Source organism: Corvus moneduloides, chromosome 7, assembly GCF_009650955.1.
Source record: "Corvus moneduloides isolate bCorMon1 chromosome 7, bCorMon1.pri, whole genome shotgun sequence".
In the NCBI taxonomy this organism is placed as follows: Eukaryota; Metazoa; Chordata; class Aves; order Passeriformes; family Corvidae; genus Corvus; species Corvus moneduloides.
In genome coordinates this window covers 12394294-12421898 of record NC_045482.1, presented here as the reverse complement: position 1 = coordinate 12421898, position 27605 = coordinate 12394294, and the positions used below count along the sequence as shown (strand labels likewise).

Genomic DNA, 27605 nt, shown 5'->3' with positions numbered 1-27605 from the left:
AATACTCAGAGCCTCTATCCTTACTCTAACATTAGTTCAGGGATTTTGGTTTTGCTTTTTGTCAATAGACAAAAGATCCATTTTCAGATGAATCACTTCCCTTACAAAAACTAGTGACCCATGGTCCAAGCTCTACATACATGTCTTTGATGCACAATTACTCCTTACAGGAGAGGCTGTACAAGCCTCAAATCTACTGTAAAAAGATAAAAGGTTTGGGTCTCAATTAAAGGCCTGTCACACTTCTTGGGTAAGAATCACAACTTCTCTGTCCAAAGATGTTGTAGTATGTCCCAGCAGTAACTGTAGGCTTTATTATTTTAAGGTGCAAGACTGTACACAAATGCCCAGACCATTGGTAGTGGAAAACCATGCATGAGCAAACCAATCTTATCTGCTTGAACTGATAAGCAACTTGAAATGCAGTGACCTGGCTTACAGTGACTGCAGTCTATCACCACTGATAATTTTCACTGATCATATTTAGCACTTGAGCTGAATACACTTATCAGTATTTCAGCAGCAGCCCTTTGGGATATGCGGCTCGTTGTTTTGAAGATGAGGAGTTTAACAGTTCAAACTAAAACCCAGAGTACTTAATTTACCTGCTTAAAAGAGGTGATGGCAGATGAGTGTATGGTCTACCCAACACAGAAAAGCTTCAAATATGCTTCCTCTTCTCCACCCAGTATTTCTGGGTCACACACATTTTGAAAGAGAATAAAGTAGAAGCTCTACTTAATTGGATATTAAAAATCAACATTCCCAGCACAGGAGCAGGAGAGGGAAAGACATGCTGCTTCATGACTGAGCTCAATGGACTGCCTTATGAGATGGAAGCTGGCCTGCACTGGACATTGGCTTGCAATGATAAACCACTAAAATATGCTACATAAGAAAAGAGGTGAATCTTGTTCCCTTGTTATCAAAGGAACAAGCAAAAGGAAGGAGAAAGTGGCCATGCAAAAATAACTTCTCTCCATTTTGATCCCACTGATTAGACTTACTAAGCAACTGATGTTCACATAAATTTGCTGATTAGAGTAAATTATACAGGACAGTTTCTGAACAGCACATACATAATTTATCTGATACTTTTGAAGAAGCAACTACATTAATAGTTCAGAGGAAATTGAACTTCATGTCTGCTACGGACTCCTGTTTGAAAATGCATTTACAATAAAAAACCTAAAGGCACTAACAGTCAACTCCTCTATTTCATTATGAATATGTTTTAATACCTTTGCTGCCCATTTAAACATTTCAGCTTAAATTCATCTTACTTGTCTAGCAAAAAGCAGATTAACTGGAATGGTCTCAGTATTCCCAGGCAATCTCAATTAGAGCAGTTAAACTCACTGCAACCTTCCTGAGGGGAGAAAAAGGCAGTTCATGTTCTTGATACTGATAGAACAGTCCATTAGTAACTTGTTACCAATCTCATCAGGGATGCACCTGCAGTAACAGGCCACAAGCCATGGGCAGTTCAGTACCAAAGAGCTGCTCAGTAAGCTCTATTCCAGAGAAAAACACCAGCTACACTGGCTGCAGTTACCAAATGTTATCCAGCTGAAGAAACTGATTTTTGTTTAGGTAATACACTACCACTGCACTTAGAAAAAAACCCAACAACTTCATGTTAATTAATAAACTGAGTGCTAAGCATAGTTTAAAAAAATGGTTTCCTTTTCCACTGTAAGAGCTTTAGAGTTTTGATCACATGATGCTACTTCAGTGCATCTGTATTCCCTCAAGAATGGCAGAATTAGCAAATGGCTGATTTCTGCTACTAATAAAACACTTGTCTTTTCTGCTTCATTATCAGCTGAATAAGTAATTTTGCCTTGGGTTTGGTTGGTTGGGGTTTTTTTTGTTGTTGTGGTTTTGGGTTTTTTTGGGGGGCGGGGGGGGGCCTAGTTGGTTGGGGTTTTCTGTTTTGTTTTTAAATCAAGTGAGGGAAGTTGCTACAATAGCCATGAACCAATTTGAAAGCTACCTCACGTTTGTTCAAAACACACATCTGAATTTTGTTGGCCAGTGCAGCAAAACTAAAACACATTTGGAAGATGCTCAGAAAAGGCTTTATCGAGAGAACTACAGTGCAGACTCAATAACACACCTCAGCTGTTCAAAGCATCTTTGATATTATGCATATATATTTGTATCCATTTTATGGAGAATTTAAGAATATTACAGCCTTTGAAATCTTTAGAGAATAAACTGCAACAGAACATTTACACATTTAGAACTTTAGAACTGATCAGTCATTTAAAACAATACATCTTAGAAATAGTCCTGATAATGGCTAGAAACCCAGCAAACAAGTTAAAAAACAGAGGCATAAAATCTCCATTAAAATGTTTTTATTCCTTATCAGTGGAGACTGGTTGTAAAAAGAGGATCTATCGTGAGCTTTTAAACAAAAGAAACCAGTAATCCTCCTAATTAGCAGAGACACCAGGGTATCCTATTCCAGGGAGAAGACAGCTATCAAACCCATCTCCTTGCCCTCTTGCAACACAGGGAAGTTAGTTTTCAGCAAGAGGCTAAACAAATTATGTTGAGAAATGCTACTCCGAAGCAGCTGTCCAAGGGCCAGTGTTTTCCCCTGCTCCTCATCAGTCTTCACCCTCATTTTTCATTTTCTTTTTTTTCTTCTTCTTTTTCTCTGCATTCTGCAAACAAACAAATGTTGCCATGAACAAAGCATCATGGAAAAGCAAAGCAACACGTGTAGCTAGGCAACAGGGCTCACACCCAAAGCATCACTCCAGCTGCCATGCTCAGCAGAGCACAACCCAAGAGATGTCCTTCCTCAGTTGCTAAATGCACTGGGCTGTCCACAGGGGCAGGGAGGCTGTGCCACACTGCCACAGCTCAGCACTGCCCCCAGGCCCTGCAGCTAACATACACAAAGGACAGAAAATTAAACCCTGTGTTAAGAACAGGACTTCAAAACTGAGCAAAAAGTTGGCTTTGGTCCCATCTGCTCTACTGTTGCTAGAAGACATCAAATCAGCAGGTACAGCCTCTGCTCCCTAGAAGTCCAAAGTTGAGAGAGATGCCTGTGGATTGGCACCAAGGGACACTCTCCCCACTAGAAAAGACGCAAAGAGAGAGAAGACTAGAGCTGGGGGTGGGCAGAAGACAGGATGGGAACGGAGGCATTGCAGTCACCAACTTCCCAGATCTTATTTTGTAATGCAAACCCTCTTGGACATTACAGTGGTGGATAGCACAAAATAAAGTTACTAGAGCAAAACTATTTGCATGCCATAGATTATATATATATGAATTTCTCCCCATCCCTCACTCTACATTCTATGTTTTGGAGAGAACACATTCCCAAAAAGGATCAGGTAGCTGTGCAATTCTGCCTCACCTCAATTATGGGGCTGGTGGGGAGTTCCTCACTCAGTACCTCCTCTTCTTCAGCTTGCTTTTCCTTACCCTTTTTCTTTTTCTTCTTTTTGACAGGTTCACCATCTTCTACAGCTGTCCCTTCTGTACCACAGAAAGGACAAAAATGAAAGGCAGGCTGTCAGTTATTAAGAGTGCAAAAGGAAAAACTATGAGATGGCAGAGGACACAATGACTCCTATTTACCCTCTGCCTTGCCCTTACCTGCATGACTACTCCCTGCTATAATCAAAATATACAACTACTTAAGACATGAGTGACAGTGTTCAGACAGCACTATTCACATCTCCTGGTGAATTCACATCACACTATTCCTGTATGCTGCTCCCAGAGTTTAAAACAAGCTTGCATGTTTTCATTTGTTTACCAAGTTACCTTCAAGTACTCTATCAGAAAAGAGACTGTCCACAGTTTGGCAAATATTTTTACCAGCAACACAGGAGCAGCAAAAGGACTCTAACTCCCACCTTAGAAATGCATTTAGCCAGCAATAGCTTGTTCACAGCTGATTCTCTATCTTGATGTTGGAAATTTGTTAAGAAGCAGACCAGTTTTCTTTACTGTTTAGACTGGCAAACACAAAGATCTCAAGGCAATGTAAAGCATTTAATGCAGAAATGCTCTCCTGTCTAGGATGACAGGAATTATTTATAATATTATTTATACAAGCTGAGAGGAATGTCAACCCAGGGAAAGATTTACTAACAACCTTACAGTTACTCGTCAGAACTATTCATCAACATCTGCCCTATTTAATTACAGTGGTAATGGAACTGTGATTTACCACTCACTGCCTAGAATACATCCCACAGTCTTAGGAATCTCTAGGTAAAGAAACCAAGCAGAAATCATTACCAGGCTGACAGCCTATGTGGCAGCCAGGCTGTTACTGGAGCATACCCAAATTAAATTTATTTGCACAGCTGAGTCAGTGCTGGATACCAAGTTTCACACAGTACTCATGACTAAGTTCATGATGTAGCAACCACTGTCCTTCAGTAGCTCTAAAACTGATGCTGAAACCAGTGGTGTTTGTGGCATGTACAGTTGCTACTGGAGGTATGACTCAAGACGACATTTTCTCACCATATATCCCCCAAGGAAAGAATCAATTTCATTTTCAAGAACACTCACTCACCACTTACAAAAAGAACAAGTTCAATTACAAAAAAAGACCCAAACCACATAACCTCCTAACATCTTGATTGTACTTGGTCACAATTTTAGTTCCTCAAGCCAGAAGAAGGATTACATGAGTCAAAAATACACTTCAAACTTTGCCTCTAACATTAGCTTCAGACAAAAAACGTTGGCTCCAGGGTAAAAAAATTCTAGACATGTCTACAAAAGAATACAGCCAGCTAACACATGCAGTTTTCTGACATTAAAAAACATACCAGAAGCAGAACAGCAAAAGATTCCAGATAAAAAACCTGGTAAATGTAACTTAATTCTGCCATACACAAGAGTCACAGAGAACAGTGTGTGAGCATAAGGCATTCAAAACAGGTATAAAAATAGGTATCCTCACCTCCCTATGTATGACATGGGGAAATAAAAAGTTGCTGAAAAATAAGCATAAACTACATTAAAGCCGTACAGTGTAACAGGAGCGTACACATCGTATTTTGCTATGCAGCATGTTTTTACTCAGCTGGATTGGTAAGATATGCATTTCCAAGAAAAATGTTGGGTGATAACCTTGAAAAAATAATTTCTTGTTAATACCCTACGTGTCATCAAGTCTGACACACCAGGCAGTGGAACCTGTCACAATTTACAGTGCAGCTGATGCACTGGGTACTCACAGGCACTGTCACTTCTCACAGCAAGCAGCAGAGTCGTCCCTGAAGATTTCAGCTGCTGCCTTTCAGCAAAGCTCATCACAAGACGTCACGTATTTGTACCTACCCAGAATGAGGATAAAAGCTCCAGGGGTGCTGGCTTTTTCCCCTCTAGGTGCAATACTTAAGTCAATCAAGGCCAGTGGGGTTTCTTTGCAATATACAGCAGCTGACAAGGAAACCAATAGCTCTGACTATCCAGGCACAGAGGCACAGAAAGCAGCACCCTGAAGAGCAGTTTGACTGACAGCCCTGGGAGTGCTGGGCATCACCAGCAGTAGATCCACTCATCCATTTTCCACCATTTTTGTCTAAGCTTTTACACACAAGCCTGATGTCCTGATGTATCCTCCCTCCTCCAGATGATGCTCCACATGTACAGAATGAAGTCACACTGCCTATCAATAAAGAATCCTGTCAAGCTGTTGCTATCATTTAAGGCTTTGTATCTTGCAGGGTTCACTCCATTAACTCCATTAATTTAAGATATTTCAGAGATACCTTCCCAAGTCACTAACTGCTACTATATCCTGATGCTAAAATGAAAGCTGAAGGCTTCCCTGGGGGCACTGGCTAGCCCTGCTGGTGGTACGCATTCTGTCTGGCCACATCCAACTTCAGAGACGACAGCCACAAAAACACCTGCCCTATTTCCCTTCACCAACACGAAAACAGGTTTTAACAGACAGCTCCTTAAGTGGATTATAACTTGTTTCAGGCACTATCCTTCCACTTGGTTTCTTGACAGGTATAAAAGGTGAATGTGGTTTGAAGTCATATCTTAACCCCCAACCCCGTGCCAGTTCCCACAAAGTACTGCCATTCATGCACCCCAGACAGGGAGAGAGAAAACACCACACATCTCATCTTGCAGTAACATTTACACTTTGGGCTAGCAAAATGCAAAGTACTGTCCCCTGTCAGGGTCCCTCCCCCCTGCCATGGAGCCCTGGGAGAGGGGCCCTGAGGGCACAGACACGGGGTTTCCCTGGCCCTGCTCAGCCTCGTTCCCCATGGGTTGGTTTGTGTTCCCCTGCGTGGGCAAGGACCCTCGGGTCCCATGATTGCCGCAGTTCCTCGGCAGATCCCGGCTGTGCGGCTGGAGAAATAAACATCTATCAAGAATCTGTCCATATGTATTTCTTTTCCATAGCCTCATTGTCTGATACACGTGTTGCAGTGTATCAGTCCCCCTGTAACAGTCCCCCTTTACAACAGATATTAAAAGCAATGGTTTGACCAACACTTTTCAGTGGCAGCTTCCCAGCTCCCTCCTACCCTTTACCTTCGTCTTGTAATACAAACCAAATTAAAAATTTCTGGCTGAAGAATGCCTTTTTTTCTGGGACTACTTTTCCACCAGCCCCATTTATCATGCAGCTGCACAAACAGCATGAGGAAGGAGGGGGCAGAGACTTCTTTCACAACACACTGTCTGGATCTGTTATCTCTGACCAGGCAAAAGCTGAATAGAGCACCACAGCAAAAAACAATAGAGCCAAGAACAGCAGACATTAAAGGCTCACATGCACTTTCCATTCAAGTGACATGCAACATAAATCTTAATACTGGGACCTCCTATGCACTCTTCTGTGAATTATGGGACTTGCTGAACTACTCAACCTTCTAGGACCACCAAGCCCCCTCTAGGACACTGTACAATCATAGAAATCATGTTGGAAAATAGCAAGGCTATGGTCTGTCTAGCAGGTGTCAGGGAAATCCATGTACCCATGCTGGGTGCTTGAATACAATTTGCAAACATGAGGCAGTGCTATTTTAAAGGGTACAAGAGGACAGGCTGAAGGGATTAGTTCTGCATAGAGGTGACACAAGATAAACTCTGAAAACATTTATTCTATAGTCTCAAGCAGTTGGCATAGTTAGCACTAATAGCCAGTAGTCAAAGAAAATGACCCAGTAGATACAAAGAACAGGGAAAAAGCAGGACCTATTAACCATACATGTGAAGAATGACCTATGTTTGCAGGAAGAAAAGCAACACATCTGAAGCCTGTACTTCAAGTTTGGGGAAATTTGAAAAACAACCAGCCAAACAGTACAGGTTTCAGTAGTCCACAATTATTCTGGACACCATCTCCAGCTCAAGGATACCTGCTGTGCTCCACCCAAGTCCCAAGCCTGGAAACATCAGTGCTCAATAAAGCAAATGAAGCAAACACAAGCAGGCTTGTGTACAAAAGCACTAACCATTGAATAATGTAACTATAAACAGAAATAACCTCCTCAAACTACAAAAGAGTGGGCTGGAAATCAACATAATATTTCACCTGCAACAAGCTCCTGCCTGTGAGATGTCAACACTTGCTTTGATAATGCAAGGGAAGCCCAAGGGAACAATTCTGGCTATAGCAAAGGAAGTTAGTTCAAAAGATAATCAAAAGCAATAGCTGTGAGAACACCCACATTCTCCAAAAGCAAATGGGCAAAGTTCAAGCCTCCGAAGTACTCGTGTCCTTTTCTCATTATGGTAAGTATAAGACAACAAAGCTGGGGCACAGATCTCAGCTTTACAGCACAAAGGGTTCTCCCTCCAGTGTAACTTTACTTCTCAGCTAAGTTTAGGTTCCTGCAAATTGCTCCCTCCATGTACAGAGACACCATGAACTAAGTGGTGACTGGAACGAACACACCTCCACATCACCTGAGCATGAAGAGGTATTCAACCAGCAGATCTACACTCTGATCCCCTACAACAGAGTAGCAGAGAAGGCAGAAAGGGAAGGCTCTGACAGCCCTCACCTGCTGCAGGCACAGGTAGTTGGCAAAACTTGTGAGTAGTTCATGCCCAGATCTGGCTCTGGATCTCACAGGAGTGACTTTAAATCATCTTCTTTCTCCCCCTCCCATGTTACACACTGGTGAGAACAGAATGTTTATTAAAATGAACCATAATGTTAAACTAGATTATTTTGCAGTCGCAGTTCAAAATCTTTCTTCACACAGTAACTTATCAGAGAAGGAAAGAACAACTGTGGCCATAGTTCAGTTTTAGTTCCCCAGAGAATAACAATTGTTCACATATTACGCAAATTCAGACGGAAATTTCCAACTGTCATTTCACATCAAATTCTGACCTTTTTATATGTTGAAACATGCCAGAAAACGTTTCTAGACAGAATAAAATAGTATTCTTGAAAGAAAATAGGGCAAGTTCTGTTTTTACAGAGAGCAGCTTTTCTGTCTTCAAGATACTAAATACAAACCTGCTGAGCAAGGAATTCTGCAAGAATATGAGTAGAGTTTTGTTTTTAAACTTTCTTATGTGTTTCCAGCTGTTTGTGAATTGACTGCAGTCTGGTGTCAGTCTATAAGGGATCGTATCCTTTATTAAATACACTGTCATACCCAAGGAGAATACCCAGGCACTGTGGCTGCCTGTAAATGCTAAGCCCCACTGCACAATGCAAACAGTGACATGCCAGCCGCACAGGTACACCAACCAACCTTTCATCTCTGCTTTGAACTTCTTTGCTTTCACTGCAACCTCTGTGTCTGGTTCGTCCACCTCCTGAATTTTGCGCTTCTTGGAAACAACAGGAAGTGTAGAGTCACCAGAGGGGTCAAATACTTTTACTTCACTGTAATGAAGAAAAAAGTCAGTTTACATATTAAGAGCAGCAAGCCTTCAGGTAAGATCCTGCAGTTGAACATAAACTTTCCAATACAACCTACCAAGAATATCTGAAAATCATCTTGCTCAGCTAACAAAGCATCTACAGGTAGTGAGGCCCTCCCTCCAAGACACAGTGGGTTTATCAGTAATAATGACTATAGAAGAGATACCCCACAAAGTACAACTGTCTGATCTGAAAAGAAAATACCAGTTAACTAAGAGTTTGATCCTGGTTTATACCTGTTGAAGGCTCTACAGAGCACTTGAATTATGCATTAAATTGATTTCTCTGATGCTGAAAGCCTATCCAGCACAGCTATGTGGTCACAAGCACACAGCTCCCCACCATTTGGTGTATTACTGTATTCTATTTGGTATATCACCCTATAATTGTACCCTAGGGGTAATAATACATACACACAGAGCACTAGAAGTAGCTTTACCTCTGCTTTTTCTATATTGCCTCTCCACCATTACACTGAGAGGGCAAACTCACAAAGCAGGGTTATGTTATGGTTCATTGCTGTACCACCTGTTTCACTGACTTTATGGGACATTAAAATATCTAATCTGTGTCTGAAACTGCCTCTTCTCAGTTATTGCATGCTCGGTTGTTCAGTCCTGAACTCCTCTGTAGAGAACTGGCCACCCTGAAATCCAGTGCTCTTTAATTGGAACTTGTAAGGAGCAACTGAATCATCAAATAGCAACAAAGCAGGTTTTTTTTGTCTTCCCAACAGAACTCCTACTGGAGAAAAAAGGCATTTTAAAAACACCTAAGTTGAAAATATTTCTTCCCCAGCCACATAATGAACATCTGAACTTTCCTAAAATAGAAATCTGAAGTAGCTACCTTGCACAGGCTACAAAAGCAACTCAGGCTGAGTGACTGGGCTGGGAACCATGTGGTAATGCCAGCAGTCAGTACCATCAACTCATCCTCTAAGCATGGGAAATTATTCTTATGGGTATTAACACCGCATATTTGTTTACAGAAATTCATTACACAGCCTTTTGCAAACAGTGGACTCTGCTTCAGTTAAACTCAAGTGAGAGCTCACTGGTTTCCTTGTCATTGCCATAATATTGCTGTTAATTAAAAACAAAAACCAAAACCACAAAACCATAAATAAGACAAATATAGCATCTTTTGCATCTTTTTTGGAAAGCATACAGAAATGTTTCACTTGAACCTCATCTCTAAAAACTACCTCACATTTAACTTCTGATACATTAATGTGATTTAGCTAATTAATACAAAATCCATGGCTCCATACAAGACTAACATTCTTGCCAATCTCCTTAAAACACTATTTTAGCCCTTCTAACATCCCCATAGAGCAGTACTGCCATTTTTGTACTACAAGGACAATTTGACAAGTACTGAGTTAGTTTCCCTTTTAGGCAGCCAGACTATGCCAAACAGCCAGGAACTATCTTCAGATTCTCCCCAAGCCTAGACATGTTTGCAAAGCATGTCTAACAGCAGAAACATGTCCTGGCAGGAGTTCATGATTCCTCATTTCAAGAGGTCAAACCCCAGCATCTATGTTGTCTCTGTAACACCCTCCTCCCTCAGCTCCTGCCTCCTGACACGCCCTGATGCTTCATTTACTGACTGACACTGTCTGCAAAAGCTGCTCCAGAAATCACAGCCATCACTACACTTGGAAATGCCTGGCATATGGAAATGAAAGTTACACCTAGGCTCCAGAAAGATGTTTGGGAGCTGCAGATGGGTGCAACAGTGCTATTTTTTCCTCACAGAATGAGCACTGAGCCCTGGTTTTGCTGAGCTCTTCCCCTCTCTACACCACAGGCTCAGCAAAATAAGCAGGCCAAGCTAAGCAAGAAGTCTGCAACCAAATTAAGCGATAAACCCAGATGTCACAGAGCAGACTAATAATACCCTGTTCAAATCCTCAATGTTCAGCTGTCCCAGTTGCAATTTACAGCGTCACTCTGGGCACCAGAAACTGTTCTAATGGTGTCCAGAGTACATACAGACCTTATCTATTGCTTAAGACATGGTACTTATTACATACAAGACATATATACATACAAGACATTACACACAAGGTGATGAAGCTTTGCTCAAAACAAGTGGTGCCTGTTTCTTTCCTTTTTTAAAGAATGAGATGGCTAAATAGGCCTCTAGGACAGCTTCCATGTCAAAATGAATAATTTAAACTCTGATTTTCTCCAATTTATTTCATTCAGAATTGTAATAAATAAAGCTGCTATAATATTAGCACCCAGCTTTTTGGGGTGCTGGTGGTAGCACCTAAAGTACTTGCTATCTGATGATGTCAGTAATTTACTATTAGAAAACCTGAGAAAAAGGAAATTCTTATTAGCACCAGAACTTATTATCAATGTTTAAAAAGCACAGAAACTGTTTTCTGGATCTTGAGTCAACTCAGCCCACAACCAAAAAGCTTTTCAGAAATAAAAACATGGAGAGTTATTTTTACTCAGCTAAGCTGAAAGGAAAAACTATTCACCTCTTGTTTTGATACTTGTCTGTCTTGGCCAAGGCTTTTCCAGTGCCACTTATTCTTCTTATCTACAAGAAAAATTTAGATATGGAAAACAAATTACTCATAATGAAAAGAATTCACAGCACAAGTTCTACAGCTCTTGAAAGGAATTAAAAATGGAAAGACAGACATATATTATGGGTCAGGCTCTTGTGTACCTGCACCAGTTTTACACCTGAGTGTAGAGTAGCGACAGGGAGTGTAGCTGAGGTGAGAAAGGCTGAGGTGAGAACGGCCTTCCTAATGCTGCTCTTCAAGAGTCCAATTCAAGTAAAGGGCACCTACTACTGGATCAAATATACCACAGACACATGACATAACACTGTACCTCCAAATTCCCCAAAGCAGCTCAAATTTCTGCACTTTTTTCTCTGGCAAGAATAACTGCATGTCAGGGCAGGTATCACCCTATAGTTGGCATAAAGCCAACCTTAAAACCACAACACAGGCCCCAAACTAAATTAAATGTGTACTTGTCAGGTGATTGGCTTGTCTTTTGATGTTAACATGTCTCCTTGCCTCTGTTCCGATGGGAAGTTTCACCTCCCATGAAGACAGTGGGCAGGTTTTTCTGGATTTTTCTTTTCTGTTCTAGAGCACTGGCATCAGATCTAGCTTGGAAGGCTGAACCTAGTTGTCATTTACAAGACCACATGCAGCAGGCATGCCACCTAAAAGAGGAAAGGGACCCTACATTCTCCGAAGGGCAACATGGAACAGCAGGTGTGGAGAGCCCAGATATTCATCAGGTGGTGGGAGGGTAATGCAGCAATTTGCAGAATAACATCTTGCTTTAGCTACAGAGAAAGCTCCCTAAGACCAAGCACCACCGGTGTCCAGATTCTGGAGAGCCAGGGTGGAAAATGCGAGGCAGGGAGAAAACACAAATACTCCTTTCTAAAGTAAAGGGAAAGAAACTATGAAGTAATAAGCCTATTTTTGCAATTCATAGAGATGTAGGGAATGTAAAGGTATGATCTTATTCATCTTGTTCACTACCAAGATTTTTCAGTATAATACAAATGAAGACAAACTTGTAAACAAGAATGGCTGACACACAAATGCCTGCAGCCAACTTACACACTTCCTTTGGCCACTCCAGCCAAAGCTGGGAGAAACTACAGGGTAAGAGTGACACACTACTGAGTGGGAAGAGTCAAAAAGCAGTGTATCAGAAAATCATATCCTGAACAAGAATGTCAGCTTCATGCAGCTCTCTGCAAGACTTACCCCTCTCTCTTCCAAAAGCCTCAGTCTTGTCTCTACTTTTAGTCTGTTCTCAGCTCCCATTTCAGCACTGGTGTTCTCTCCAAGGGCATCATAACGAATAGTCAAGGCAGTCTTTGCTGCCAGCATTCGAGAAATCTGGAAAAGCCAAAAATAATATTAAATGCTAAGACTTAACATAAGGCAATGATTCACTCTGATCTGGAAACCATACCCACACATACAAAAGAACAGAGTAACCATCTACTAGCAGTGTTTAGTCCAAAAATAATTAGTGTCTCATTCTTTCAACACTGAAATACTGTTAATGTAACATCTTATTTCCTTGATAAATAGAGGGAAATGTCTGAGACAGCAAGTCAGTAATACATATCCTACTCTATCCCAACCTTTAGATCAGGTTAGCTTGAGGTGTAATTTCCAGCTTTCTCCACAATTCAAACACACATTCATCCCCCTGCACTATGAAAGCTTTAAGAGCAAGCTATAAATTACTTTAACACTAAGAGTCCAATTTTCAAGCCAGCCTAAAGCCTTTAACACCTTAATTTACTATCACATAGAAGAAAGTAGGGACACAACCCTTGAGAAAGCCAGTGGTACACCCTAACTCAGCAGGATACACACCCCTGTTATTGCTCAGATATGTCAAATGGGCAATCCCATTCAATTTTTTTTTGAGCAGCAGTGAACGATATTCAAAGGTTTGTGGGACAGTGGTATTTTCCATGGAATCACAAAGCAATACAGTAAAGCAAGCCATGGAAAGAGCCTCACTGTGAAGCTCAAGCCATCATGAAGCTCAAAATATTCATGCCCTGGAAAAAGCCAAGCTAGTAAAGAACTCTGCAACTTACCTTTCCTTTATTTTTGGTATTGCTTTGTCCCACCAGGGAGGCATGATAGATAAGACCAAACTTAGGTGTGTCCCTTTTAGTCTTCAGTGCTCTGAAGAGTGCCTTCTCAGCACCCAGTAACTGAACTGTTGAAGCTGGATGTTTTGCCAGATTCAGGAGGGAACCTAGAAAGAGGTGACACAGCAAGAGTAATTTGTCAGAGGAGCAGCTAGGCTAGATTCCTGCTTTTGAATAGTATAAGAAGCTCAGAGCAGTCTATTTTCATGAGACCTGTTTCCCATTTGTTTCCTGAAGGACAGGTAAACCACTTCAGTCTTTCATGCCTCAACTGTCTTGGTTTGATTTGAGCATCAGGAAAGAAGGCTGACTCATCAATAAAACATATTCCACTGGAATAATGCCTACTCCTGACAGTCTGACAGCAAGAACATTTCATCACAGAACTACAGCACAGGTAGGCTGCTATCTTGAGCCAGTGTGACTATAAATGCTCAGTGTTGGTTTTTAAACTCAGAAGTGACTGAACTATCAGCAGGAGGCTCAGTAAGTGTCTCAGAAGAGGTAGTGACTTAAGTTGCCCTCATATTCCAGAAAGAATTCAGGCCAACTGAGAACTTCGTCATCACAGACTACTACCAAGCTCATGCTGGTATTCTCAAGATTCCTGAAGTGCTGCCTTTGCCCCATTTACCACGATATGTTCACCAGGCCTTACATAATGCTTTTAGTTGACCAGCTCCTCGGAGAAAACCTCTGATGACGTCACCTAAGATTTATTTACACTGATCACCGTAACCCACCTGCATGAGCAATGAGCCTTGCTCCCACCAGCTCTCCCACCATGATAGTGAGATTGGGAGCAATGGCCATCATTCTGTTCTTCAGGTAGTCATAGAGCTGTGTCCGATACTCAGAGATTTCAATCACCTGGCACAGAGAGAGTTTGGTTACAGGACTCAGTGTTAGCCGAGCAAAAAAGAGTAAGAGACAAATATACTGACATGAGGAACTGCTGAGAATTCCAATGTAGGAGACTAACAAATTGCAAAATGAAAACAGCCAAGAGCCAGAGTTACAGGAAACTTTATACAGGGCATATTCCCAGAGCAGAGCCAATATACTCACGAAGTATATTGGATCTGTACTGCTTATTCCCTTATGCAACTTATTTTCTCAGCAAAACTCCTGATAAAGGAGCTGACAACATGCCAAAGACAGTGAAGCACGACAAAAATACTCAGTAAGGACATTTTCTTTAGGACAAAACCCTGGAACATTCAGTTTTCACATAAATCTTTGCCACCATTCTCTTGAAATGAGATAAATGCTCTTTACTTGTTCTATATAAATACACACAATTAGAATGCACATAAAAAAGCAGCCTGGTCTAGACCAAGAACAGGAACTCCTAACCCTGCCACTCCCTGGTAAAGTCACAAAGGGATCCAACTGGCACGACTGAAGTCGGAGGGTGTTTGTTCACACACAGCCCAGACGAGAGCAGGGTAGGACTCCTAACTCTTCTGGGGCTTCAGTGCTGCATTTTTAACCCAAGGTTTATCACCCAGCTTCCACAGTGACAGATCAAAAAGAGGCTATATAATGCCATTATCTCAAATACTTAAAAGCACAATGATAGCAAAATTCCTCCCAAAAGTAAGACTGCTGCTTTCAGAAGGCCTTGTGCAGACATCAACAGCCTGAGATGGCTCAGATGAGGTAGTGACTGTGCACCCTCACGTCTGAACATCAGGAACGCAACAATCTAGGAATCATCACTGCCATCACAAGAGTGTTAGGGCTGCCCTGGGAAAAACTCTCCTTGGTAGAAGTGGCTCTGAAACAGCTAAAGTAGAGTCCTACTCCTGTCCATCTGTGTGTACATACCTGATCACAGAGATGGATTATGTTGTTTATGTCTTCTTCTGATACTTCTGTCCCCATGGAAATCTCAGCGGCAGCCTTCACATCCTCCTCAATCTCCTCTGGTAGGATGTCAGAAACATCAGAGGAAGCAAAATTGCTTCTGTCTCCTGTGGGGGACAGATGAAAGCATGTTTGTGCGGGGGGCGAGATGAACTAGTAAAAAAAGCACAAACAGATGAAGATAAAAGGCCAAAATAAAGAGTGAGTCAAGTCTGCCATCACACTATTCCGAATTCCTAAAATGTATGTCAGTGTTCTGACTATGTTTATACCAGCTAGGAATGGTTGGAAACATTAAATTTTAAACTAGAAAAAAAACCCAGAAAGTCCATGTTCTGTAACACTGCATACTTCACCTTTTTAGTAGCTGGTTGCTGCAAAATTTTCAGTCACAATATTACAAGAAAAGAATTCCAGGAAGCAGGCACTTACTACTAACCAAATCTATTTAATTGTCTCTGCAGTTGGAGGAAAAAAAGTTCCCTTAAAACCACAACTCTCTCTCTGGACTGTAAACTTCATTATTACAAAAAAACAACCAACCAATAAAAAAATCAATACAAAGCACATGAGCCCAAGAGGTGAAACAAGTGTCCAAAATATAGCAGTCATTCTTTCTGCTCTTATGAGTAATTCTAGCAGCTGCTGTCTCCAAGAACATCCAGAGACAGGCAACACTTCTCTTTACATCACTTTTTTAGTAACTTATTTCCAAACTGGCCTGCTGACTAACTGTGATTCTAAGAAGATGTGCTGGTGGTCCATGAAGGACTGGTTGGTGATGTGGCATTAGCTTTCACTTAAGATTCCAAACGGCAAATTGCATCAACATGCAGATGCAAACATACCCTCCTTTTCTCCTGGCCCTACCCACTCTGCTGCTGAAGGCAGCATTGCTCAGGGTGATGAGCAGCTGGATGAGCAGTGAGCAGATCTCAGACCAGTGCCACCCACGCCGTGCACCCGGCCCTGCCCCAGGCTCGGCTGGCCTCAGCACTCACCGACTTTCCGCACGCATTTGCAGTATGTGAGGTTATCTGTGATGATTTTGCCCAGTTCAGGGAAGTGCCAACCGTACCATTCCCGACAGCGCATGATGTAGTTATTCAGTTCTTTGTCCAAGTCATCAAGAAGCGCTAAAAGAAAGAAGGATGGAGTTTTTTCTAAAAGGGTAACCTAAAAATATGGTACACTCAAACCAACAAATTTTAATAGTGTACAGGGAGATTAACTAAGTATTTCACTCTATAAATACTGGAATAAACCAAACCGCAGTACACTAGAAGTCTTTACTTTTCAGAGAACTGCATAATACCAGGCACAATACTATAGAAATATTAGAATTCCCTGAGTGTGGCCTCGAAGTTTTATCACTGGGACTGGTCTTGGACAAACTCCTTAACAGCTGCAAAGCACATTCCCCTAGAAGGAGAGCAGCAGCCAGTTATCATCCCTCCTCTCAGTCAGCCAAGTGCTACACACGAGGTTTATGTAAAATGTAGCCATCCAACTAACTTTAAGGAAAAAACGTTTTAACGGTAACAAACCAATTTTGTATTCCATTACTTGATTTAAAAGGTCAAGCCTTTTAGTTGCTGTTATAATATAAATATACCAGATACGAAGCCAACAGGCTCACCATTTACCAGATATGACAAATTTATCATTTATTGGAGTAGAGAACCTACAGCATATATTGCTAGAGAGCCCTGAAGCTAAACTATTTCCTGCTAATGCAATACCAACATTCCCATCTGTTGTCTCAGTGGTAGTGACGAAGGAACTGAATTACATCATTAATTTCAGTTTAACTATGTTTCATCATTGGCAACAGTCTGGGAATTAATATTCCAAACAGGATTCCTCACCACTGCTTCACAGCAAGCGTGCAGATTATGATGTGTATGTCTTCAAGGAAAAATGAGGAATGGGCTTTCCTAGCTGCTTTAACAATTTCAATCTGTTTTCCATTTAGAAAGCAAGGAGACAAAATGCAGCATTACACACTGCAGTGTGTTTTACATGCCTAACCTAAGAGTCTATTTCTACATTGCCCTCTATACAAGATACCATCCAAATGATGGGTCAGAAAATGCCGTCCCATGGGGCCCGTTTTCCCAGCACCACTCAGGAGCAAGACATGTTGGGAAGGAAAACCCTTAGAGGACTGAACTAACGCTGCCTGTAGCTCAGCTGATTTCTATGCTAAGAAAAAGTGCACACCAGTTTATTGTATGGCCCTAAAAATGTTCCTGCTTGTGGAAAACCCTACTGAGAAAACACACTTTATGCCTAGCTAAACATCAACACCCAATTTACTAAGACATCCTAGGAGGAAATTGACAGCAATACTTTTCTTTAGCCAATGTAAAGAAATCAGCTATCCTAAGCCAAATCCATTAATAATTTAAGCTCTAAATATACTTACAAATTGCCTGGATAATCATGGTATCTACTTTGTCTGGGCTGAATTTCAACTTGTATCGGGAAAGGCTGAGGAGACAGAAATACAGTTTCATCAGCATCCTGACATGCTGTTGCAGAATATGCCTCATCTGTTCCTTTTTAACACGAATATACTTGTCCACAGGTTCATTCAAAGCAAGCTCAGTTCTGTGCCACTCACTGCTCTCAGCTGTGGCCAGGAGGCACACTGACACAAGCTTCACAACAGCCCTGACATGGGTCCACTCCCATACCCTGTGACCACGGTGAAAGGGAAAGTTAAGGTTATTTGTACCACCTGCAGCAGACTGAACACAAGTGCTGTGGCAGGAAATTGGCTCTTGGGTTTTTCTGCATGGTTCCACACAAAAAGTATTCGTCAACAGCACTTGCAGTTGGGCAGCATCTGGAAACAATCCACAAAACTGCACCTTCCCAGCAGCAAATACCAGCAATGCTAATGTGAAGCAACAAAAGAAACTTCCTGGAACAGATTCTCACTGTCTGAGAAAGCCCGTTACCATCTGGCTTTAATGTTACGTTAACATTATGTTATGTTCTCTGTATGCTACAGGGAAAGACACTCGGTATCAATGAGGATTTGCATCTTAAAAGTCCTTTTTCAATATTAATGCCCATTTTCTAAGCAAACACATTTTTAAGGAACTGGCTATAGCAAAGCATTTCTTAAGCTTGCCAACTTGTGACAGGGACAAGTTCATGTCAGAGTATGGATTAAAAAGTTACTCACTAATATATACCTGATCCCATGGTGATCCAACAACTTTGTAATTAACTACTACTCCACTAAAAAGCAGCAAGAACAAGGTGGGAAGAACAACCCTGCCTTTAATATTTACATTATCTATTATATGGGTATTTATTCTGGTGCAAATCATGGTCTCCACCCTGTCTCTTCATGGCAATCAAGCTTTAAATGACTCCCTTGACTGCTCCAGAGACATTCCAGATGAAATCCTGAGGTATATAACATGAAAAGGAAAGCTACCAATTTCAACTTTGGGTGAAGACTCTTTCCCTAAAGAGTGGGTGCAAACGGGAAAACCCTTCCTTTCTAAAACAACATTTCAGATACAAAAGTATCTCAACTTAGAGAGTATGAGACCATGCCACATACTCAGAGACACTTCAAGCAGCACAGCACAGCCAGGGACACAAGAGTGAGGCAGACATGGGATGAAACAGAGCTGTTGTAGGAACTCACCTGTGTGCCAGACCCAGGCACATAGCTGCCATCTCTCGAGAAGGGAGGCCTGTTATGAGCCCTTCAATCTGTGAGCGAATTCCTCTCATCAGCTCTGTAACCATTGGGCTGTGTATACAACTCAAATTCAGCTTCTCCTGCAGGGTGGAAATCAATGGTCCATAGTCAGGCACAACACAACATTCCTCTGAAGTCCTTCTTCCAGCAGCCTTACATCATTATAACTGGTTTTCCCACTGCAATCCCATGATCACGTAAGTTTCATCCATTTTTGATGCTCAAGGTAGTGACACCTCCAGTTCCCCACACAGTTAATATTCCACTTTGAAGACCAGATTTATAATTAATGCTCTATCTGCTATGTAGAACATTCAACTTAAGATTCAGTATTTTTAAGTTTACTAGAAACAGTTTGGCCATAGAAAGAAAATTCAGAGGTAGAGAGTTGGGAGCTTTGCGTCTTTTTCAGAGAACAAGACTGAATAATTAGTTCAAAGTCTTCATTATTATTCACTTTAACATCAAACCCTCATTTTGCACCCTACAGACTCTCCTAAAACAGCATGAGGAGGCTGTCAGAATAAAGTTCAGTGGAACAGTGAGCAATCAGACATGAGATGGGAAACTGGTATTTGACACCTAGGAGACACCGGAAAAGGCAGTCCCCCTCCACTGAACCTCCTTCTTCCTCTGGCACGCAAGGACCAAGGGGGTGCCTGCAGACTTGGGAAGGCACAACAATGTCCACTCCCAACAATACAATAAGTCAGCACCCTACTATTGCTGCATCTCTTAGTGAGGAATACGTGTCTGCCTGGCTCGGGTTTTTTGTTTGGTTGCTCCCCCCACTTTTTCTGGATTGCATCAGTAGGAAAATTAATTTGTTAACTTGCTGGGTTTCTAACCAATATTTAAGAGAAACCAAGCAAACCTGAACACCTCAGTGCATTCTTACCATGTCCCTCACCTGCATACTCAAGACAACATCTTCCCTGTACACATACTAGGATTAACTATCCTCTATGCTGCAAACACAGCACTGGCAGCATAATCCATTGCCAGTGACTGCAAAACCTCTGGAATCTGACTGTAGCATTTCTGTAGCATGAAACAAAAGGAAAAACAGCAAAATCAGTTATCACCTTTATAACACCTCCAAGTTTGGCATCTGCCACAGCCAACTGCTCATGGGCATCTTTTGCCACTATCTTCTTGAGAATCTTCTTCAAGTTCTTGCTGAGCTTGCCTTCTACAAGAGCTGTAGATGCTGTATAAAACAAGAAGACCAAAGATGCAGTTTCTGTCCCCTCCTAAAACCTGTAAAAATATTACTCCTAAATTCTATGTATTTATTTTAACTGCCCACAGTAGCTCTAGTCTGATCTGCAATACTACTTCACCATGCAAGAGCTAAAAATCAAAACAGAAGAAAGTTATATACTTCCTCCTCTGAAGGCCTAAATCAAAAACCCTTCTCCCAGTTGCCTCTCCTTTCTGCATATGTTTTTCAGTTCTATTTTTGCCAATTTTGTTTAAGAATCTCTACAAACAGTATGCCATATGCTTTAGATACATATTTAACATTTCCAACGGCAAGGTTATATGGGAGTATTTTGTGTATCATTTAATTAACCAACCATTTGCCAGGTCACTTAGGCAGCAACCGTGATATCCTAAATTGAGTAATGGCTTATTTGCATCCTCTGGTGATGATAATGTACTGTCTAAAGCCCCAGGAATGCTGCCAAACTGGACAGTCAGACAGACCCTTTTAATACAGCATGCAGACAGAGGAATCTTTAAAGGGTGGTCCTCATTCTCAAATATTAATAGATCTGTAAAAGCTTTACAATCCCACACAATATATTTTAAGCAGGTACTTATACAACCCTCTTTGAGGGTCAGCTCTGTGCTCCACTGAACTTCTGTGATTGATACATCTTGATCACAGTAACAGAGCAGCAGACAGTGATTTTTGGTTTCCAGAACCTAATGACATTTAAGAGTAAAATCAAAGTGCTGTGCTGAGTTTCCTCTCACCCCTTCTACAATGCAGATAATTTTCCACTCTGCAATCTGGCCAAGAGCATCTAACCCAACTTAGAACAGTCACACACAGTCTTCCCTTCAAAATAAATGGCACATAAGCAGTCTAAACCTCTCTACTTCACAGATAAGTTGACTTGAAGCAAAGTAGTAGAAGGTTTTAGATTTTTTTTGGTTTTTTTTTTTTTTAAATCAGCTTAACGATAAATGAACTGAATCCAAACCTATGCAAAAGCAACACAATCCAAAAAATATGCCATAGAGAGGAACGTACGAAAGGTTCAATTTCAGTTCTTTTACTTGCATTTCATGTTTGATGGGATTGTCTCCATTCTTGCTTCTTTGCTTCCTTTATAAGCTACCCCTACCACATCAGAAAATGAAGAACTGCTCTTTAGTTATAAATGTGACCTGAAACATTCACCTACTGATGTCATACAAGACATTCAGCAGTAATTGTCACACCATTTCTGAATTAGTACCAAGAATTCCTACCATTTCTGTTCAAACCAGGCCACAGCATCAAGCATTTAAGTGTAGAATTAATAAAAATTACTGAATGTAAGGCTTTCCACTTTGCTTAAACTCCTGAATTTAAGGAGAATACAGACCTTTCTTAGGCTGAAAACTACAGGCATAATATGTGTCCACAAAACCCAGGTGGTTGTAATAATGAATGTTCTCTAATACCTGTCTGTTGTCTCAGTGGTAGTGACGAAATGTTGACTCAAATCAGTGATAGTCAGCTTCAACAAGAATCCATCATTGACAACAGACAGGCTACATGTATCAGTCACCACTTGCATGGTGCTCATTTGTAAGCTGCTTGGGACATATGCACTAAAGGAAAAAACCAGACTTTATTATATCCTTACTGTACTATAGACTGGATAGGTGACCTCATAACCATCAAAACCAGCTCAGTTAAAAAAACGTGCAATTTAAAAGCTAAGAAAAGAAAAAGAGCATGGACACAGGTAAGTAATGAGCGTGAACTAGTGCATGTCAAGAGATTTGATTTTTCTGTAATAATAGTGTTAACTCACTTACCAGCAAGTGCTTCTGTTGTGTCCTGAAATTTTTCAAAGTGTTTCAGCTTTACTCTACAGAAATAAAATGAAAGTGTGTAAACAAATGTACATAAACCACAAGCTAGAACCATTTTATCTTTTTTCTGCCCCTGCTATTACAGTTCCTCTCTTTTCCCTAAGGCTTCAAGAGAGCAGAGATCAATATCCAGACCCTCAAAAAGGACTGAGAGCACTAAACTGGCCAATTGAGTCTGATGTGACTTTTCAGCTGGATCCCACAATAATTACATAAAGGAAAAAGAAAAAAGAAATTTTGATTTGGTATTTCTTGGACCAACATCACCAGAAAACCTAACCTCCCTTTTTGCTTTGTAGTTCATATTTAAAGACAGACATCATCCATTTAAATTTCAACACTGCACCCTGATTGACTGATGATAACATCTCCCCACTCATCTTCAAAAGGAAGTGTTCTGCCTCTGTGGAATGCAGAGCCTGCACAGCTCAGATTTAACATGCTTTTCAACCAAATGCATCTTCAAAGACTTTAAATCTGAACTGATTCATTGCCCACGAATCCTCAAGTCCTCCCCTGTAATTAGATGGTAGAATTCAAGTTCTGAGCTGAGCTTAAGACAAACAACAAAAATTTCTTTCATGCCCTAAGTGCCGACCAGAGCCAAGAATCATATGAACAGCATTTAACCACACTGCGTAAGATCCTTAGGCACAGCTTTCCTCTTCCCCTCACACAGTCTGTGGTGTTGATATATAGTTACAGTTAAGAAGCCATCTCAATCCAGTAAATTCCTTGTCAGGGACAGGCATTTGACTAATCCAGTTCTGATTAACCACCGCTCTTTGTGAGTCAAGTATCTGCAAAGCAAGCAAGGTCACAGACAAAGCCAAATGCTTGAGTTAAGCATTTGCAGATCCCAACAGAAGCTTCAGGCTTACACTGATGCCTTTCTGAAAAGGCAGAAGAGGAATTATCTTTATCAGAGTAGAGATCCCCTTAAGAGCCACATCCTGTGTAACAAGTGGCCAAGATGATGTTTCCAGGACAAGATTAACCATGCTACAAACAGGCAGATGTGGGATATTCTGGTCTCTCCTCCAAGTACTGCTACAGAGCAGGATAAATATGAATCACAAGGCATAGCTTGTTCAGATGCATCCATTACAATCAAAGCTGGTTAGAAATCTTCCAATAAAAACACTCTAGGCAGACTCGGAAGGAATGCACCACTGTCCCCAGCTTTAGGGCAATTTGCTAGAAGGGCCAGTTTGATCAGTGGACACTGCAATCCCTGTGCAACTCGGCAGTGGTGCAAGCTCTCACTGATGGCATGGGCAACAACACTAGGCTCAGTTCACAGTGATTTGCATAGTTTCATCTGGATTAAGCTTTATTTTCCCAAAATAATTTCCTGTGAGCACAAAAACCTGTCATTTCACTGACACTTCCAGCATTACAAGCTTGGATGTTCTTGTCAAAGCACTCACATCACCTTAAAATATTGTTCAATTTTTTTGCTTTGGTGACACATGGTAATGACTTCTGCTCCTTAATTATACTGTAAGGTATTTCTTTCACTTTGATATTCCATTGTAAGCAACTCAGAGTATCTAACTTCACATTATCATTGCTTACAGCTTTTACAATACTGAAACTCAAAAATCAATACTTCATTCTGAACCTCAGCTGTGCTTAACTCCAGGCAGCCATGTCCTTCCACAAGCCACACTGCTATCCCGGCATAAAGCTGCTTACATTTTGTTTGCTTTTTCGGGAGTTTCAAACTCTTTCCACAGACTGTCAACTTCTTGGAGCTTTTTCTCATTCAGAACCTGCAGGAAAATAACACAATGCACAACTATATTTAGTTCACTTTTGAACAATCTTCAATCCCGGAGACCTGAAACAGTGTATCCAACCACTTTGCAGTAGTTAACACTGATTGAGTCAACAAACTCGACTTCAGTGATCTCCGGTTTCACCACTCTCTCAGCAGCTTTACCCTATTAATAGACACACAATAGCACAGCGTTTTTACTTCCACCTGAATTACAGAAGTTCTTCAATAATGGCTGGGTCCTCCTGGACCTGGCACATTAAAGCAAAACTCTTCTTCTTTATCAAAACTGGGCTTGCTCCACCTCCTCTACAGGACTTTCACAACCCCAGTGACCCAAACCCAAATTTGCCACTGCTTTGGAAAAATAATACATCTGGGAAGCCTGACAGAAAGGAGTGATCCCCCAAGTTATTTTCATTAATCAGAGCTAACCCAAACCAGAAAGAGACCATCCCTGTAAAGAAGAGTCGTCACCACAGTTTGGTCATCAACTGAGCCAAGAATTACCTAAGAGGCAGCAATGGCTTAATCCCATCTCTCTGTATGTCCCTTGCAGTTCTCTCTGTATGTCCCTCCTCCTACATTTGCTTTATGCCTACTCTGCTTTCAGAAATTAAAATATTCGTTATTTTCAGCCCCTCCTGGCTGCTGTGACAGTTTGAAAGGGTGGCTCACTGCACCAGAGGTTTCAGCCTACTCAAAAGATTTTTATTATTATTAGTAACTTTGAAGGCGCAGGATACTATTCTGTGTCAACATCCAGTGAACAAAACCTCCAGGAAGACTGCTGTCTGTGCATCAGTTCCCCAGGTGTAAGTGTTGAGAGGGGGGCACAGAACAGAAGTTATCTGCTTTTAGAAGTATTTCTGGCTTCTTCCCAAGACATACGTCTTGAAATCCTCCTTGCCTGAACTGCACGGCTTCACTCCAATGAGGAGGAAAGGTTTCAGGGCAGAGGAAGAAAATATAGTGCTCCACAGAGCAGTAAGGGTGCAGTTCTGCTGCAGGCAAAGGCAGAAGAAACCAGAGCCTTGTTCTCTTTGCACCTACACTCATGTTCACACAAGCTAAACCCTAAGACTAAGCCGGAAGAGAAAAAAAATAAAGATGTTACTCAATCTATGATCAAGCTGGTAAAACTGTACAGGGATCAACACTCGAGCAAGAGAAAAGCCAGAGAGCAGCACGGCATTGTAGCAGCTCTAGTTTAGGCTTGTTCAAAGCCCCACGAAGCTGCAGCTCTGAGCTACCCGGTCAGGAGGCCGGCAAATCCCTGGAAAGGGGTCTGCTTCTCCCGCTGGGAGAGCGAGGTCGGGACGCGGGAGTCCTGCGCTTCCCTGCGCCCGGCCCGCCGCGAATCCCGCTTCTGGGAACGCCCCGGGCCGGGGCACCGCACAGCCGCCCGGGAACGCGCTGCCCGTCTCCCACGCGCCCCCTCACGCACCCACAGGGTTCTGCTGGAACACCGGCCACGAGGGCACAGCCAGGAAGAGAAAGTGGTCAACACTCCCAAACCCGGGTGCCCCCAGACACGCCGAAAGGGGCGCGGTCACGAGCGCACAACTTTCTACCAAGCCCACCTCAGCAGAGGGGAGGAAATGAGGGCCACACGAGATGTGTGCCATGTTTGGCAGGCACCGAGGAGTCCTCGCTTCCGCCCGCCGAGCACCTTCAGCCTCCTCCGGCAGCCCCTTCTCCGAGGCCTCACGCACAACGCGGCCCCGCTGCTCCCATCCCCAGCTCTGCTCGCCTCCCGAGGCGCCGCACGGGATGCGGGGCCCTCACTCCCTCTTTCACTCTCACCCCCGTCCGTGTTTCCCCGAAATTCCCACCGAAGGCCCGACGCGCTCCCCTTCGCCCTCCCTCAGCTCCGCCGCAGGTCAGCGGCCGCTCCCCGCGCCCCGACGGAGGGCGCAGCGCGGCGGGGCGAAGGCACCGCGCCCCCGAGCCCCCAGCCCCGCGCCTCACCTTGAAGATGGCGTAGCCGGCGGCGGTCTCGAACAGCACCAGCATCGCTGCGGCGGCCGGGGGGCGCCACGTGCGCCGCCGGACGGGACCCCGCTCAAGCACGCGCGCGCCGCACAGCGGAAACGGAAGCGGCGGAAGTAAGCGCGCGGAGAGCGGAAGCGGCGGGGCCGCCTTCCGCCCGCGAGCCACGTGGCGGGGCCGCGCCCGCGCCTCCCCCCGGTCCCCTCCCCCGCCGCAGGTTCGAGCCTCCCGACGCACAGACACGCACACAAACCCGCGGGAGCTCGGGAGGCTCCGGTGTGTTCCTGTGGCACCTCACCCGAGCTGCCTCCGCTTCCCAGGGAGCGGGTCTATTCCCCGGCACGCGGGTGGCCGTACTGGAGGCTTTTGTTCGCGGAGCAGATCCCGGAGCAGGTGTGAGCGAGTGGCCACCTCGGCAGCCCTCGAGTCGGACCGCCTGCGGTGTCGGCGTTCAGCCGGCGCTCCCGGCCCCCCGCACCCGGCGGGGTGCGTTCTCTCCCCGCTCCGCTCTCGCTTCCACGGCCCGACCCGCAGTTCCTCGCACAGAAAACAGTTCCTTTACGTAAAAAAAAATTGACAGAGTGCAGTTTTGTGTGTTTAAAAGGTTGGCTTCTCCAACAGACAAGCACCAAGTTATATTCATACACAACACGCGTTTTAAGCGCTGCTTGCTTCCCCGCGCTGCTGCGGCGTCCCCGGGGCGCGGGCAGCTCTGTCCCGGGGAAGGCAGCGCCGGGCCGCGGCAGCCGCCATTTGCGCCGCCTCCTGCCCGGTGCCTCGGCACAGCGCGGTGCCGCTGCCCTGCGGAGCAGCCGAGCAGCTGCGTGCCGGGGGGAGGCAGGCGGAAAGCGCCGGTCCTTGCCCTTAGAAATTCCCACCTAATTCACAGCGAGGGTTATCTGTACAGAAAACAGGTAGAGCTTTTCCTGCCCGCAGAAAGAGAGACTCCAAGCAATGCCTGGGTTTGATTTATATCAGGCATTCCTTGCTGCATTTTATGCAATCATCTGTATGAGTCAGCACGCCTTTGTTTCCTCTATGCAAGGAGTGTGCTGGAAAGCCAATAGTCAGAGAAATCTGTGGACCTGCATAATTCTGAAGATTCTTTTTTTCAAAGAAAAGACTTTGGTGCTTTACATAACATAACCAATTTTTTTTTTTTTTTTTTGTAAGTCCCAGTAATATTGCCAAAGAAATTAGGTTCAAGGAGGCAGAGAATTTCCAGGTTCCATCAAGTTTTAAAGTACTGGTTCTGGCCCTGCTGGCTGGGGCAGTACATTATTATGTAAGAGCTACTGTTACTTAGCTGGTTGCCCTAGAAGGCTGCACTCATCCTGTTTGCTAGTACTAACTCCCCACAGGCAAGCAAATTGGCATTATGAGATTACAGATTGGTTTTAGGTTAAAGTCTGCTTTTTTAAGAAATCTCGTTTTGATGGACTGAAGAAGCTTTGCACAGACTATATATGTGGGCCAATAGCTTTGAGAAAACCTCTAACAGCTATTGGCTCCTAAACTATACAGCAGCTTTGGAGAAATTAGTTAGAATCAAATTGAAG

At 43.0% G+C, this 27605-nt stretch overlaps 1 protein-coding gene and 4 non-coding genes across 5 annotated transcripts; all 5 read right to left on the bottom strand.

Moving 5' to 3' along the window:
• Positions 1-2346: 2346 nt before the first annotated feature.
• NOP58 (NOP58 ribonucleoprotein) lies at positions 2347-26163 on the bottom strand. Its single transcript, XM_032114119.1, has 15 exons — positions 26026-26163; positions 23973-24049; positions 22218-22270; positions 20264-20388; positions 19122-19258; positions 17880-17944; positions 16453-16587; positions 15413-15558; positions 14326-14452; positions 13526-13689; positions 12672-12806; positions 11406-11467; positions 8733-8866; positions 3383-3504; positions 2347-2675 (listed from the first exon to the last, which is right to left on the bottom strand). The coding sequence occupies exons 1-15, from the start codon at positions 26068-26070 to the stop codon at positions 2619-2621; spliced, it is 1584 nt and encodes a 527-aa protein (XP_031970010.1). The 5' UTR covers positions 26071-26163; the 3' UTR covers positions 2347-2618.
• LOC116446946 lies at positions 14073-14158 on the bottom strand. Its single transcript, XR_004241456.1, has one exon. It is a non-coding gene; the product is annotated as a small nucleolar RNA SNORD11 (small nucleolar RNA).
• On the bottom strand, positions 15229-15312 carry LOC116446947. The gene has a single exon (XR_004241457.1). It is a non-coding gene; the product is annotated as a small nucleolar RNA SNORD11B (small nucleolar RNA).
• Positions 17202-17289, bottom strand: LOC116446950. The gene has a single exon (XR_004241460.1). It is a non-coding gene; the product is annotated as a small nucleolar RNA SNORD70 (small nucleolar RNA).
• LOC116446949 lies at positions 21858-21946 on the bottom strand. The gene has a single exon (XR_004241459.1). It is a non-coding gene; the product is annotated as a small nucleolar RNA SNORD70 (small nucleolar RNA).
• Positions 26164-27605: the final 1442 nt, after the last annotated feature.

Coding starts and splice junctions, on each gene's coding strand:
- NOP58 (XM_032114119.1), bottom strand. CDS start 26,070: ATGCTGGTGCTGTTCGAGACCGCCGCCGGCTACGCCATCTTCAAG. Junction 24,050..26,025: donor CCGGCTACGCCATCTTCAAG/GTGAGGCGCGGG, acceptor ATTTTCCTGCAG/GTTCTGAATGAGAAAAAGCT. Junction 8,867..11,405: donor GACAAGTATCAAAACAAGAG/GTGAATAGTTTT, acceptor TCTTCATTACAG/TGAAGTAAAAGTATTTGACC.